Here is a 17,475-nt window from a genome sequence, read left to right on the forward strand (position 1 = left end):
AATGTACATTTACTGTGACTCGTAATTTTTATCGACTTTTTAAACATATTTCATCAATTTTTATCAAAATCTGCTAAAATTTTAATTTTTAGCTGAATCATACAAAGGCTTATGGTGGATATGCTCTCTTAGACCAAACAAAACTGAGCTAAATTAGAGCATAGTAAATTTTGTCAATTGTTATATCTAATTTTCTCTACATAAATATCATAAATAAGATCTTAGCACCATGCCAAATGCGCCCAAAGAAGACAAGGAAAGGAAATGATGCACACCTCCACAATCTATTCCATGTTTCAAACTCAATAATGACAACTAAATGTAAGGGTTGCATAACAAAATAGGGTTTTGCTATATTACCATATTGATTTTATTAGAATTGTGTCACATTAACACTTGGCAACATTTCATTGGTAGTTGGCCAAAAACATTTTTCTATTACCAATGAAATATTATCAAGTATTAACTTGGCACAATTCTAATAAAATCAATATGTTAATTTGGCATAACCCAACAAAACATTTCTATGTTTCCTAAAATATAGGTCAGCTCTTCAGATATGGGTTTCTTTTCAATAATTTTTAAGGTGCAGGGCACTCTCGATTATCCGAAATAGACCATTCTATCCCTCATATTGTTCGTAAATTTTTTTTATCAGAAAAACATACTGCTTAAGAGAGAACATATTAAAGAAACAAATCCAAGAATCTGAGAATGTTCAGCCAAGAAATCAAATACTAATGGATTGAGAGGCCACACGAGACCGTACGTGAAAGATTTGTTTGCTGCAAGTGTTCAAGGGATATTGTTCCTCGACAGAACAACAGAAACACAGGTATTCCTATGGACTAGACGTACAAATTTTGTGATGAATTACTCGTTCATAATTACATGGATGAGACACATTTCTTATTTTTTTTATCCCCTTTTTATCTTCACTTAGGGAATTTCCTTTTTACGATAGGAAAGTCCGGATTATGAAAATGTCACTCCAATGGAATAGAACTGATGAATGAAAACTGAGATTGCAGAAAGAAATAGAAAGTAAATGTATTACACATAAAGATTCATATATGATTGATTTCTTGCAGAGGCAAGAGAAAAATACGAACTTTTTCTTTATAGAGAAAAAGATGAACTTCAGATAAACTAGTGATTCTATGTTGTCGTGTGGAGGAGATCAGTCGTTAATGTCCCTCCTATTCCATTTTATTCCTTTCATAGAATAAGGCCTGCACTGATCACTACTAGTTTAGAAAAGAACAAATAGAAGACAGGCCGAGGAATTAATGGGGAAAACAATTAGGAAAACTTACTAGTTAAATTCATAATGCCTTCGATCCAAAATAAAAACATTCAGAAACTGATCCCCTTTAAGAAACAATGAAAATTATGCAAGGTACATATAACAAAAATAGACCATAACATTATAACTGTTAAGAGAACCTGTGAATGATACCCAGCAATTAAACTAACAACTATAATTGATGAAAGAACCTAAAATGCTCGTGGTCAATGAAAGAAGAGCAAATGGAAGAATAAATGACGGGGAATTAATTACCAAAGAGAATGAAGAAATTAGTAAACGGGAGCTCCCTTCAGTCCAATCATAGAGACGAATAGGACGAAATTTGTCTCCCGAATCATTCACACATTCACAGTAGTACAGAGCCGTATTCTTCTACTGTGTTTGAATGAATGAGTCGGCAGCTAATTCAAACCCTTTCCCCTTCCATGAGTGGACTGAAGAAAGCTCCCAAGAACCATTAGCACATTCGAAATGATTATTTTCAGGAATTACAAATTCAGTAAGCTTGAAAATATACAAGAACCATAATTTCACTCTTATCATATGATTATCAGGATTAACACTTTAGGAGTTGCACGTTCAGTAAGCTTGAAAGTAAACAAACATAATAATTTATATAATCAGAATTGCACTTTAGGAGCATCTTCAAACTTATCACACACAGAAAAAGCAAAAAAAAAAAAAGTTAACTCAAACGATTACAGCTCATATGTATTAAAACAATAACTAAACAAATACATAATGATTTTTCATAAACTCTATTGTGTAGTTCTCTTGTTGTTTGTTTCGATATCTTGCATTATTGATACTCTAAATTGGTCCACTTTTCTGATTTCAAAGACCAACGTCTGTCATATATATATTGTGGCCTTTTCAATTGATTATAGTATTTAAAATTATATGCGTTACAAGTAAATAAGAAATTAGCATATAGCCACTGAAAATCTGGCGTTGCCCCAGAAATAATCCATTCTAGAAATTTAGAAAAATCATCGGTTATGGCCGAGGTCTATTGCTCCTCAAAGGGAAGCTTTATGGCTCGGAAGGGCTAGCTCTTTACAGTTTTACTCCTCTAAGAAGGATTTGTTATAAAGCACCTAACTTTATTCACAACTAGTATTATAGGTAATGAATAACATTTGCCACATTTTAGATAGGAATATGTAGATTTAAAACACAGGGTGAAGGCCTAAAAATAATTAAAACCTGACAGACATTTATGTCGAACCCTAACCATAATGAACACTTTGTAAATTCTTAAACTTGATCTTACCCTGAAGCAGTAAAGATGTCCCCGTTTGGCCCCCAATTTTTTGAAGTGAAAATGGGTGAAATAGTATTTTTTGAAAAATGAGTAGTCGAAAAAGATAGAAAAATTTTCGATTTACGTGTAATATTATTTTATGAAAGATTGTGTGGTTGCAAATAAGATAAGAAAAAAAAATAGAATTTAATAGGAGCCAAAGGGCTCCCAAGGCAGGAAAATTCTTGCATGAACCCTAACCCTAATTTCTTAAAAGGCTGCAACAATAGGAACAAAAACCATTGTGGTGGCTTCTATATGACCAAAAAACATGGCAAACTGATCAGATCCAGCCAAGGATTTTCTTTCTATAATCAAACACAACACGCAGATCATACTTAGCTATTCACCGTTAGTTGACATATTTTACAGAATCTTGTATAAACAGTGACACATTCTTTAGAACCAACCACATAGATACAGTGACAACATAGACATATACACATGCCAGGTCAAAATACCAGAAGTACAAAAATACTTAACTTACTGATGTTCTTGAAATCAAGTTTTCACCCCAAGAATTCAACAGCTAAATTGATGGCTTCTTTCATCAAAAAGATCTTCCATGAAGTAAAAACGATAAAAAGAGCGATTAATGGAGAAACGAATGAATGAAAAGGAAATAAAAATCCCAGAAAAATATTTATGGATTTAGATTAAAAATGGAAAGCAGAGATCATGGAAGAGAAGCTGCATTTAGGGGAGAAGATTGATGGTGGACGGGTCGCTGTCTTCATGAGAGTCAGAGAAAGCGACGGGGAAGATCTCTATAAATCCGGATAAAGGGAAGAGAGTGTTAAAAATCATACTTTTTCTCAGGGGATTTTAGGGAAGATGGTGATGTATTTGTAAGACAAATGTAAGGAGAGAGAGACAGTTGAAACTGGCACTGTTAAAAGGAAAAGACGTGTGGTGGGGTTTTCCTTGACTATACTCTTTTCAGTTCCCTCTATCCTGTCATCTGTATCTCTACTACTATGTACTTCTAATCTTTGGTTAAAACTGGGAAAACCCATATGAACAACTCTTGATTGTTGGATGATATTGAACTTTTCTCATCTCAAAAGCGGAGGTGAAGTTTTCCTCAAATTTATAAATTGAATATCAACTTCATGTACAACCGATATGAGACAATCTCAACAATCTCCCCTTATGCATCAAGATTTGCTGAAGACCAAACACATTTTCCCCTCACACTTACAGGAGATCAAACATGTTCCCTCTCACAAAAATTCGTATCTTTGTGACTGCTGAGTTAGAAACTTATTGATAAATCGGACTCTGATATTAGTGTTGGATGGTATTGGACCTATCTTACCTCAAAAGTTAGCTCAACAAGTGAGAATTTTTCTCACACTTATAAACTGAATACCAACACATCCATAATTGATGGTGGACAATCTCAACACGAACAACCAGGGGGTTATGTGGCGTCCCGAGCACTGGTTGTCCAAGGGTTGTCAATGAAGGACCACACAATGCCGAAGGTGAACCAACCCATTTTTGGAGTATATTAAGCACTTGTCTAGCAAAGCTTTTTGTCAAAATTAATAGCACTTTTGGACCGTTGCTAAAGAGAAGTGTGAGAAGGAAGTCAACAAAATATGGTATGCAACGGGCAGAAAAACAATTACAATCAGGGTAGAAGCGGAAACAGATAGGCATTTAAAATATTTTAAAGTTGAGGGTCTATATTGAAACATCTAGTTAGTCATTTTGATGTATATAACATAGACGACTACCTCAATTGTGCAAAATATGAATTATCAAAATAATTGATCAATAACAAAACATGTTAACGAAATTATTTTCAAATCTGAAAAAAAGTATTATAGGGAGTTTTATAAATGATTTTTAAAAATTCAAAAATATAAACATCAAGCTATCAGTCAAATCAGTGATCCAGTGACCTAACTCAATCGAGTGAGCACCAGGGTTGAGTTTGATAACTATGTTCGACATCTCTAAATGTAAAAAATGTTGGAAGAATTTTGTGAATAGTGACGCCGAAATAAGTATAATGATGGTGACAAAGTCGAGGCAAGAGTTGGACTCTTTGTCCTTAAGTTGAATTTGCCCCGCAACGGTGCCTACGGATTTCGGCAATCGACTCCCAAGATACAACGGCTACACTTGTGTTTGTAGCACTCCAAAACACAAGTACAACGAACCAAATGTAGGCTTATGTACTCCACAGATGAAATGAAAGAAAATCAAAATAAATGAAATGATTTTGATTTTGGATAGAAGAGAGGATGAGAGACGTTTTTGCATATCAAACTGTGAGGAATAGGACACCCAAAGGGTCCTATTTATAGACCATGAAGGGGTGTGGACGAAATGGTTGAGGCCAAACCATGCACTCTTTCCAAACAATGCACCCTTATGAAAAGGTGTCTATTCACTAATGGTTGAGGCCTTTTTCTTAATTTCTCATTCATCTGATATTGGTTTTCGAAATGCCAAATATACCCTTCAATACATGCAGAGAAATCAAAATTCTCTTTTATGAAAAGGTCGATCCCCGTTTGTGCGCCCCGAAGCGGCAAAGTGGCAAACAATTTTGTCTAAACGGATTGAGTCGAGCTTTTGAGTATTTGGCCGAATTCGATACGAACTTTAATCGATTTTCAATTCTCAATTTATTTAACCAATATCCAACAAAAAATTGGAAGAAAATAGATAACCTTTTACTTAAAAAAAAATTATGATAACATTGTTTGATAGTATATTTTAATCCATGTTGTAATGTTAATTCTTAAGATATTAAATGTACTCACTTTGGTTTTTTATTCTTTAATAGTTCAATGTAGGAATTAAAATACATTCTTAAATACTCTTCAGAAAAATTCGTTATAATCCCCCATCATAGAGTTAATTATTTACTATTTGATGCAGGAGGATCCGAGTCGAGTGACGCTAATCTGTCAGATAGTTCGTTAATGACTCTGAGATATCATGAGGTGGCGGATAGGCGCAAAGATGGAAAATAAATGCAATATTTCCTTAATTTGGGTAATTTTGACACGTCTTTAGTAATTTGACCATAATTTTACGGTTATTAGAATCGCTATAATGACCCCAATCTAGAAAACTCTCTTCGGCGCGCACGTCGTGATCACCCAACTATGCTCAATGAGCATCAATTTCGAGCTCAAAATCCGCTATTTTCCTTTTTGAAATTCAATTTTTAGTTATTTTTTACTATTTATTGTAATATTTCATTTCCCTTTTTCTAAATGTTAGAGAATTCGGATTGAGCCAATTTTTTGGCAACTTACTTTTATTTCATATTTCATTTTGGTGTGATCGTTAGGATTTTGCTATTTTTTGTAATTTTTCGATAATTTCGTATTTTTGCAGCTATTTAACCCGGCTTGTGGGTTAATTTTCATCATTCTTGATTATTAATAATATTGAGTGGAGTTTTCAGAGAATTCTCTTTGTTTTTGGAATGTCTTTCTTCTTCTTTCATGCGAATTGTATGCTGCAATTAGCATATAGGATAGTCGCTATCCTACCTGACGTCACTATTCAATTGCAAGAAGCTCGTTAATACTAAAAATTAAACTTCTATACGACTTTGTGTCGCTGTCCAACCATGTCGGCAAAACCAATTTTGTGTAAATTATCTTTTCACTTTTCTCCCAATATGAGTTTATCTCACTTTTCATGATTGATACAGTACAAAATAATGTGGCCTATATGAGAAATTTCAACATCCCGGAGAGCTATCTAATTATTAGGATATGTTCCCCTATTATTATTACTAATTGTAATCATTTTGTACAAAACTTTTTCGATCTAGCATATGAAGGGTCTATCTCTAAGAAATAGGCAGAGTCTTACAAAAGAATGTCTTGCTCATTCTTCCCTAGTCATGTTAATCAATTGTCAATAATGCTCCAAGATGGAATTTATTGCACAACTAATATCCTTTTGTGATGAACACGGTTTAATCTGTGTATATAAAGAAATTAAGGAACTCTATGTTACAGATTTCTATAAAAGGATGTGTTATTATTCCATCTACTGAGAGCTATAAAGTGGAAAAAAGCTAGAAGATTTGTTGGTGGTGTAAGATTTCTACGGAAAATTTTAATTATCTTTCGACTCGAAATTGCTAAAGAATAGTGGCTTTGAGTTTCTTGATCATTTGATTTAGAATAATCAGTTTTATTTCTCGATGGAATTAGGGAATAAATATAACTCAACATATATAGAGTCATGTCGTATTTATGACATTTAAGTTTTTCAATGTACTATTTCGATTGTGGGGAAATGATACTTCTCGATAAGGAACTCGTGTCTCGGTACTTTTCTTGATCATGAGCGCACAATCTTCGGGCTAGCAGTATGTTTCTCTTAATCGCTTAACTTTCAGAAATTGCAAATGTACACTACCTATTCAATGTAGAGAAAACTTATTATAAATATCTCCTTTTCGTTTGGTAGATTTTCCATCTTGTAAAAGCAAAATTGATGGGGGAGCTATTGAAAATTTACTTAATTATGCTGAGCAAAAAATAAAATTAATTTCAATTCTTGTTAGGGATTTATTTTGTGTTTAAATAAAAATTGTGATATGAATTATACATTTGTTGAATTCTGCAAACTTCTTTACTTATTTTGAACATGAAGAATCACGATCTGCATTCACAGTCGTCCAATTATACAGCATCCAATGAAAATTTACACAGATAACGAGAATGAGATAATTAGGTTTCTTTTTTCTTATGCTAGCAAGATAATAATTGTATTCGTCTGTTTTCAAACCCTAACAGCTTATTAATATAAGTTTAAGCGAGTTTGGCCCGTCCTTTAAACTTAACCATGTTCAATATTTAATTAATCTAATTAATCAAACTTGGTCCATAAATTAATTAATCGAGCCTATAACCCAATTAATTAATTATACAAATGTCCAACATTTGTCAATTAATTAATTAGTGACATCATTCTTCTGGTTCTCCTTTTGTGTGTGACTCATAAGTTTCCGACCACGATGCCGAACGATATGAATTATTATTTTGATTTAATCAAAACAAAATAAATCAAAGTACCCTTTTGTGTTTTAATTTATCATTAATTCACCTAGATTAATTAATTCACATTTGTAATTCAAAGTTGACATCTAGCAATGTATCAGGACAGTGCATGTAACAAAAGATGTCACGTGATATGATAAAATCAAACATGTTCGTTTACCATACAACTTTAATATCTTAGTCAATATAATCTGATCAATTACGAGATATGAAGTGTGTCAATTTCGATTATCAATTACATCTTTCATTACACTCCTAAGTCATTATAAATCAAAAACTCCATTTAGCCTATGAGCAAATATTGGCCAAGGATTTTGTTATCAATTTAATTGAATGAAATGTAAATCATAATCTCTTAATATATAAGAGTAATGAATTTCACTATTGATCATTCACAACCTTCATATAATTTTAGACATACTCGAACGATGTATATTAGCAACTCTTGATAAAGCAACATTCAACATCACCAAAATATGACCGTCCTCATATAAGGCACTATGATGACCTCGAGTCAAAGGATCGATTTCGCTATCGAACGTTAGAGATTAATCATTGATACTCAAATAATTATCCATATAGAATCTCTCTATCGAGTCTCTAATATTTTGTTTTTTAGAAAAACATCAACGTATTCATTTAAGTGTTATTACACTTTAGTTTGTAAGATCAGTTACTTACTTTACGAGTAAGAATGTCACACGTGATGGTTTATCTGTAATAACGATATTCGTATCTCATTATCATATATGACCGCGGATGATCTAAAATTCGATCATATGTAATTTGTATTTCATAATCACAACTCACTGTGATTAACAAGTTACCAAAAATAAAATCTACACACTCTATTATTTAATTTATTAGAATACAAATTCAATTATATAATAGATCTGCCATTTATAGAAAGCATCAATTTTATATTGAGAGGATTTATATTCAAAATCGATTAGACCTAGAACATAACAATTACAAGAACATACATTAGCTCAACGTTGGTCTTGATTCTAGGTGATATAGGCTGAATTAGATTAGTGTCGAGAGCTATAATTTTTTATCAAATTGATGACGGTACTTTATATAAAAGAATACTTACAATGACATCTAGGTTAGTTCTGTTCCAAAGCCTAAATATGGAATTGATAATGCTAAAATAACACAAATGATGGCAACTGAAGATAAATACTTGGGTAGGACCATCCTACGTAGTGCAATCGTCCAATAAGTAGTCGTCACCTAATCAAGTGGCCCAACATCACCCAATGAGGTAAAGCCACTTCGAGATGTCAAAACGGTGTGACCGTCCTATTCAAGTATTTCTCGTAATTGAATCCTCTATGTGCTCATATTATTCATAATTTTGTGATCTTTTCATCGTCCAAGTCATGTGGGAATATCGTTTATTTTGTTTAAACTAATTTACTTTCAAGTTATTTCTTCTGACAACTAATTTGTAAATATTTAATTTCTCTTAAAAAAAATTATTTTCTTAAACTTTAATTTGCAACTTATTTTTTGAAAAAGTAATTTTTCAAACAAAACCTGGTGTGCTCATGTATCGTCTTCAAATTCATAAAACTATTCTACCATTTCCTAAATTTATTTTCCTGAGTAGCAAATTGAAAAATATACTAATACATTCTTGTAGTCTTCGATTAAAAAAGGATGTTATTCGAGAAGCTTCTTTTCAAATTTCATAAGATTATCCTACCTTATTCCAATTCATCAACTAATTTTCTCCCAAACAAACCCTTAAGCTTAGTTTGGTGAGGGTTGGTGGCGGGTTGTATCAAGTTGGGATAATTGAATAATGAAGGCAAGAATTGGGAGATGAAGAAAAACTTAAACCCCTTTGTTTGGTAGGAAGGAAAGATATCAAAAATTAAAGCTTGGAGACACATCAACTACTCTCATTATGTGGATACGTAACTGTATGGTCTTTACACCTAAACGTGAAGAATTGGTCAACAAAGAGAAGAAATCGAACCAATCAAAGTCATATAGAGGGATTAATAAAGTAAATAAAACTGGTTCTAGAATGATGTGCCTTCTTTTTGATAATATCGTTTGAAAGATGTGACATGAAGAGAATTAAATTATACACTCATCAATTTGTATAGTCGTTTGGTTTAAGGATTATGGTTATGTTACATGATTAATATGTCTCTATGCGCGTGATTGAAACATTTTATATAAATATTCATTGTTTGCATGATAGATACAAAAGATATGCATATTGAGTGATGAAAAGCACTAATTACTTTCCTCAAATAATTTCATTACCTGTCACTTAGTCCCCTTTTGGCCCTCATTTTGTGAAAATAAAAATGGATATAATAATATTTTTTGATAAATGAGTAATTGAAAAAGAAGGAAAATTTTTTATTTGCGTGTAATATTATTTTATGAAAGATTATGTGATTGAAAATAAAAGAAAAAAATAGAATGTGATGGAATAAAAATTAATAGGGATCAAACGAGGGCTTAATCACCAAGTAAGAATGTTGATTAAATGAGGGTCGAGACTATGCCTATGTTAGAATAATTCTGTAAGTTATTTAGCTCTCATTTGTCCCTCATTAAATTTCATTTCATTATATTCTATTTTTTTCTCTCTTATTTTCAACCACACAATCTTTCATAAAATAATATTACACGTAAATCGGATTTTTTTTTCTTTTTTAATCACTCATTTTTCAAAAAAATACTATTTCACTAATTTTTATTTTCAAGAAATGGGGGGCCAAACAGGGGGTTAAAATCTTTCTCTAATTCAAAAGGTAGTCCTTGGTTCCACGAAATGAAATATTATTGTGGTCGGAAACATATGAAATAAAATTTCTTAACAAATCCTAATTAATTTAATGACACTCGTCCAGCTCTACTGGCAACTCTGACGTGGGTCCAACTGTCTCATTAGATATGGTACATCTTCATGATTTGACATGTTCTGTTGCACGCGTGAGTGAATATTATCGATTCATTCTATTTATGTATAGGTCCGAACTCCGAATGGTTGCTTAGGTTGTTTTGTCAACGAAATAAAAAAGGGTCGACGAATAGGTTGTTTTGTCAACGAAATATTTGACATGTTTCGTCGTCATAGGTTGTTTTACACCTAAACAGTAAAATAAAAAGGAGGAGTAATAATATCGACATAAAAATTTAAGTGATTTGACATGTTATAGAGGGCGTTTGATAGGTATTTTTATATAAAAATGTATTTTAAAGTAGTAAATTGATGTGAAATATGTAGTTGAAAAATAATGAAATTTTTTTGAATTGTGTATGATATTATTTTAATAAATAATGCGTGATTGAAAAGAAAACAGAGAAAAATACATTTTGAAGAAAATGACTATCAAACGAGGCCTTTGAAATTGGCGTTTAACTTCCATTAAATTCTATTTTATTTTTTCTTTTCTATTTTGAATCGCACAATCTTTCATAAAATTATATTTGCAATAAGTTGAAAAATTTTCTTTCTTTTTTAACCACTCATTTTTTTTAAAAAAATTACCATTTCACTTATTTTCATTTCAAAAAATGAGGGCCAAACGGGTAATAAAAAAAATAAACAATAATATTCCTACCTGTCGTACATTTACTGGATCAAAGAATGTATAGGTAGGATAGAATTTTGAAAAACGTCAAATTGAAATTACAACCTATTTAATTCAAGAATTTTACTAAGTGTACAGGAATTCTAATATAGGCACTCACAGCAGATGGGTCCCGCATGGGACCTGGCTGTAATACCCAAAATAAATAAATAAATAAATAGTAAATATATTATGAGGCATAAAATGTATGAAATTAAATTTTAATATTATTTTGGATATATATTGAATTATTTGATAAAATGTAGTTTAAATAAATTAGTATTTTAACATTTTTACATTAGAATCTTATCCTCATGTAATTAGGATTTTATGTGGTAAATTTTTTTGTTAAGAGTTCTATTTGAATTCAAATTAAGAGATTTTATTAGAAGTCTAAATAGATAACTCATCCTAATCTAATGACCATTATTTAATAATCTTGAGCCTTGCACTTATTTAATACTAAATTACAGAAAGAAAAAAACGTGAGAGAGAGAGAAAGAAAGAAACAGAGGAGATAGAGAGAGGAAAAAGACGTGAGAAAGAGAGAAAGAAAGAAACAGAGGAGAGAGGAAGAAAGTAGGAGAGAGAGAGAACAGAAGAGAGGGAAAGAGGGAGGCAGAAGAGAAAACGTAAAGAAGAAAGAAAAAAAAAATTCCGACACGTTCCAGATTTGTCTGCAAGAATTTTCAATCCTAAATAGTTTAAGTATACAAGAAATTTATCAAATAGGTATGAATTTATCTAAATGCTCAATGATTTTGTGTTTTCACTTTTTAATGTTTTAAGTTGAGTGTTTCATGTGCTATTATGTGATTCAAAATAAAGAAAAATATTGTGGAAAGTACCATAGAGTATTATTATGTAAATCTACATGAAAACCAGTTATAGGGCTAAATTTCCTAAGTGGAGATTGAGAATGATTTGACCTCAGTGAGAATGAGACGGTCAGGTTTCTATCCCACTAGAAAGTTATGGTATGTGCGTATTTTACTTACTTTTTATATTAAACTGTGAAAATACTGACATGGAATCCATACTGAGTGTATTCATATACTCATTCCATATTCTAAATTATTTTTGCAGATACTTGGTGGATCGAAGTTGGAAGTTGAGACTGCTGACAGAGTCCGTGTTGCTGGATCAAGAATTTAAGATTTTCCTTTTCATATTTAGTATTTAGTTAGAAAATATTTTTTTATTCAAATCAGAATTTATTTTTAAATCAATGTTGAATTTTAAAAAAATAAGCACCGGATTCATAGTACAACAATAAAATACATTAACTGATATTTTATGAGACAATAAAATAACTTGTTTTTATTCCGGAATGTTTTCTTCAAATTTTTTGTAACATAATGTGTCGACTAATTTTTATAATAGTTAAAGTGATAAATTGAGTAACCTTCGGAACATAGGTTTCGGGGCATTACAACATGGTATTAGAGCCCAATCAATCTTTCCTGCAGACTTTGTAAAATCAAAATTTTAGATTTCTTTATATGTTAAAATTAAATAAATTTTGATCCACACGACATCGGGACCGGCATGATCAACTTCAATGGATGGTCTAAGGTATGAATTTTTATTTTTTATTTTTTAATTTTGTATTTTAGAATTTATGTAGAAGAATGAAGCAAAGATTTTTATGTTATAAAATATTTCATCTTAATTAGACCAAAAAAAAAAAAAAAAACCCCAGTGGAATCAACAGAGTCGTGGGGAGTATTGCATTAGCATTTACCTGTTACTTTTTCTCGTTAAAGGACCTTACTGCAAACAATTCCTACAACTCATTGATTGTTAAGATAATTGTGACTGTGTTTGGATAAGTTTAAAATTTTGAGTCAGTTAAATAATTTTTATTCTAAGTACATGTGGCATTCCTATAATCATTAGTCATTCTTAACACCATTTTTGTGGATACTGTTCAGTTATTGAAGAAAGAGGAAATTGTGGTTAAAAACCAATTTAGACTAGATTGATGATTTGATTACGGTAGGAATCCTTCAAAAGTCACTCAAATTCTTGAGTCCTACTTTACGTATATATATATATAAAATAATAATAATAAATTGGTTGCTCCTATTATCAAATTGGTTTCGAGTTTATATTTATGGAAGATTTGCCGTAGCATGTCTACACGTGAATACATATTGTAATAACTCTTCTCAAGCCATTTTGTTGACAAGATTTAACTTCTCGAATATGTTGAATTTGGAGGAACTTAAATGATAAGTTTTAACCAATGGAAAATCCAACTTATTTGCGCTAAATTTCGTTAGAGAGATTATTTAAATTCAAAATAATCTCAATATGTTAACATATTCTTTCTTACATTATTAATGGTTGAGATCTAAGAGTCCAACTTCAACATTAGAACCTGTTAAATTTTTTTGGTGCCAAACTTGACGAGACCTATCCAAAAATGATTTAGAAGTTGGAATATTAGTAGACTTCTTTAACTGGATTATTGTTGTTTTTATTTTTATTGAACAACTTTAATAGATATTAGTGTTTGTCAGTGTGTGATCTCCTTTATTTTCTGTATTCCATTGATTGAGGACAAGGATTAATTAATTAGTGCATTTGATCTGGTTCTTCAACAAATATTAAACATGTCATATGAAAAGACAATAACATCGTAATATTCCCCTACTATCATGGGACTTAAATTCTTTTACTTATTAAGCTGTTGATTTCCATCCTAAATTTAATGTTGTTATTGGTGGTTGTGAAGTTTAATTGCATGAGTAATAAATACAATTTTATAATTTAATATTGTACTTATTGTGAATAATAGGAACATGTTGGTTGAATTGGCTATATGGTCTCTAATTTACGATCCCTATATTTAAGGCTTAGATGACAGCAAATTTAGCGCGAAATTACTGGCTGCTATGTGAGAGATGTCGCAGCAGCAACCACCTCAACAGCCATGTGGCAGGCCGGGAACATCTTCAATTATAGAACAATTTCGCAAGCTACACCCACCTGTGTTTGAAGGTGGCCCCGATCCACTGGCTACTGAAGAATGGCTTCGCCATCTCGAGCGTATCTTTAGATTTATGGAATGCACTGATGCACAAAAAATCCTTTGTGCAGTATTTATGATGGAAAAGGGAGCAAGCCATTGGTGGGAGATGACTACTAGATCCCGCACCGAAGAACAACAGTGTAACCTTACATGGGCACAGTTCAAAGAGATAGTACTTCAAAAGTACTTCCCAGTCACCTTAAGAGACAAGAAGGAAGCAGAGTTTCTTGAACTGAAGCAGGGAAACATGACGCTCACCGATTATGAGTGAAAATTTGAGGAGTTGTCTAGATTTGCCCCGCATTTGGTGGACACGGAGGAGAGACATGCTCGGCGCTTTGAGCGTGGACTGAGAATCGACATTAGAAAAGCGGTGGCAGTATTCCAATTAAGTACTTATCAGGGAGTTCTGGAGAAAGCTCAGGTATACACATTTGGTGATGACCAGACTCGTGAAAGTAGTAAGCAACAGACAAGTTCCTTAGACAAACACAAGTGGTACGACAATAACAAGAGGAATGGAAAAGGTCCCAACAAGAAGGGAAGGACGGAAATAGAGGCCTATATCCGTGACAAGAATCCACGACTTCTTTGTCCTAAATGTTAGAAACCTCAAAAGGGAGAATGCTTGGCAGGAAAATGTGTCAGTTACAAATGTGGCAAGCAAGGACACGTCGCAAAAGACTGCACTGAGGGACAACCTAAGGACTAAAGATCAAAAGGTGGGCAAGGCAAGGGTTTTTGCTTTAACACAGGAAGAGGCAGAGCTCGACTACAATGTAGTGGCAGGTATCATATCAATCTCTGACACCCCTGCTCTTATATTAATTGATTCAAGAGCTACACACTCGTTTATTTCTTCGATATTCATTTTAAAGTCAAATATAGAATGTGTACCCCTTGATAGCATATTAGAAGTATCATTACCATCTGGAAAAGGGCTCAATACAAATTATATAGCGAGGAACCTAAATCTAGAAACGGATGAGAAGATTATAAGAACAGACTTAGTGGTTCTAGATATGAAAGATTTTGATGTTATACTTGGGATGGACTGGTTGTCAAAAATTCATGCAACCATTCGTTGTTTCGAGAAGGATGTAATTTTTCAACGACCTGGTGAAGAAGAATTTCATTTCTTTGGAACAAGGGTAAAACCTCTACCCAGACTTATATCAGCAGTACAAGCTATACGCTTGTTGAAAAAGAAGTCAGCTCAAGGATTCTTAGTGTCATTGACCAGCACTGATAAGAAAGAGTTAACCATTGACGAAGTCCCAGTGGTTAAGAATTTTTCAGATGTATTTCCCGAAAATATACTAGGAATGCCTCCAAATCGAGAGGTAGAGTTCACTATTGACCTTGTACCGGGTGCCACGCCAATTTCAAAGGCCCCATATCGTATGGCACCAGTAAAACTTCAAGAATTGAAAGTATAATTGCAAGAGTTACTAGACAGGGGTTTTATTAGACCCAGTGTCTCACCATAGGGAGCTCCAATATTGTTCGTGAAGAAGAATGATGGATCGATGAGAATGTGTATCGATTATCGAGAGCTGAACCGTATTACAATTAAAAATAAATATCCCCTTCCTAGAATTGAAGATTTATTTGACCAGCTACAAGGTGCCAAGGTCTTCTCCAAAATTGATTTAAAATCAGGCTATCATCAATTGAAAATTAAATCAACTGATGTTCCTAAGACAGCATTTAGGACTTGATATAGATACTATGAGTTCTTTGTGATGCCTTTTGGCTTAACAAATGCGCCAGCAATCTTCATGGATCTCATGAATCTAATTTTCCACAACTATCTGGATCAGTTTGTTATCGTTTTCATTGATGACATACTAATATATTCAAAGAGTGAGCATGAACATACAGAACACCTAAGGATTATTCTCAAAATATTGAGGAAGGAAAAGCTCTCTGCTAAATTCAAAAAGTGTGAATTTTGGCTCAATAGAGTGGGATTTTCAGGCCACATAATTACAGCCCAAGGAATTGAAGTTAACCCGAGTAAAGTAAGCAATTACCAATTGGCCTCAACCAACAAATGTTAGAGAAGTGCGCAGCTTCTTAGGATTAGCAGGTTACTATAGGCAATTTATTGAAAGATTTTCAAAGATTGCCATCCCAATGACTCAGCTAACAAGGAAAAACGTGAAGTTTCAATGGACGGATATATGAAAAAGAGCTTTTAGGAACTAAAATAGAAATTGATTTTAGCTCCAGTTTTGACCATACCGAAATGGTCAAAAGGCTTCATTATCTATAGCGATGCATCTAAGCAGGGTCTAGGATGTGTACTTATGTAGCATGGTAAAGTTATCGCATATGCTTCTAGACAACTTAAGTTGTATGAAGAAAACTATCCGACACATGACTTGGAGTTAGCAACAGTAGTTCATGCACTGAAGATATGTAGACACTATCTCTATAGAGCTAAATGTGATATTTACACGGACCACAAGAGCCTAAAGTATTTCTTCACCCAAGAAGAATTGAACACAAGACAACGCAGATGACTAGAATTGGTGAAAGATTATGATTGTGCTATTCATTATCATCCAGGAAAGGCTAATGTAGTTGCTGATGCATTAAGTAGAAAGACAGTAGGACATTTGGCAGCTTTGCCTACTACACAGAAATCATTAATCAAAGATATCAATAACTTACAACTTGAGGTGATCTTACCTCTAGCAGATATTGTAGCACGAATTGCCATCCTCACAGTTCAACCAACTATTCAAGACAGAATTAAGAAAGCTCAGGATAGTGATCCATTTCTACAAAAGATTAAAGATGAAGTTGGCATTGGTAAACAAAAAGGTTTTTGAATTGGCTGAAGATAACGCATTGATGTTTCAAGGAAGATTGTGTGTACCAAAGGATAAGGAGATACGAAAAGAAATATTAGAAGAAGCTCACTTCGCCCCATATGCAGCACGTCCTAGGGGAACAAAGATGTATAAAGACCTTCAAAGCTCATTCTGGTGGCGAAATATGAAAAGAGAAATAGGTCTATTTGTAGAGAAGTGCATGGTTTGTCAGCAAATGAAAACAAAACATCAAAGACCATCAAGATTATTAAACCTACTAGATATTCCTGAATGGAAATAGGAGCACGTTGCTATAAATTTTGTAATTGGTTTTCCAAAATCAAATAGAGGAAA

General features: G+C 32.7%; 1 protein-coding gene across 1 annotated transcript; it reads left to right on the plus strand.

The window, feature by feature from the left end:
- Positions 1–14,171: 14,171 nt before the first annotated feature.
- LOC111379977 lies at positions 14,172–15,738 on the plus strand. The gene is made up of 3 exons (XM_023003417.1): positions 14,172–14,521; positions 14,591–14,794; positions 14,907–15,738. The coding sequence occupies exons 1-3, from the start codon at positions 14,172–14,174 to the stop codon at positions 15,736–15,738; spliced, it is 1,386 nt and encodes a 461-aa protein (XP_022859185.1).
- The last annotated feature ends 1,737 nt before the right edge of the window (positions 15,739–17,475 follow it).

This window comes from Olea europaea, unplaced genomic scaffold, assembly GCF_002742605.1.
Source record: "Olea europaea var. sylvestris unplaced genomic scaffold, O_europaea_v1 scaffold2077, whole genome shotgun sequence".
Taxonomy (NCBI): domain Eukaryota; kingdom Viridiplantae; phylum Streptophyta; class Magnoliopsida; order Lamiales; family Oleaceae; genus Olea; species Olea europaea.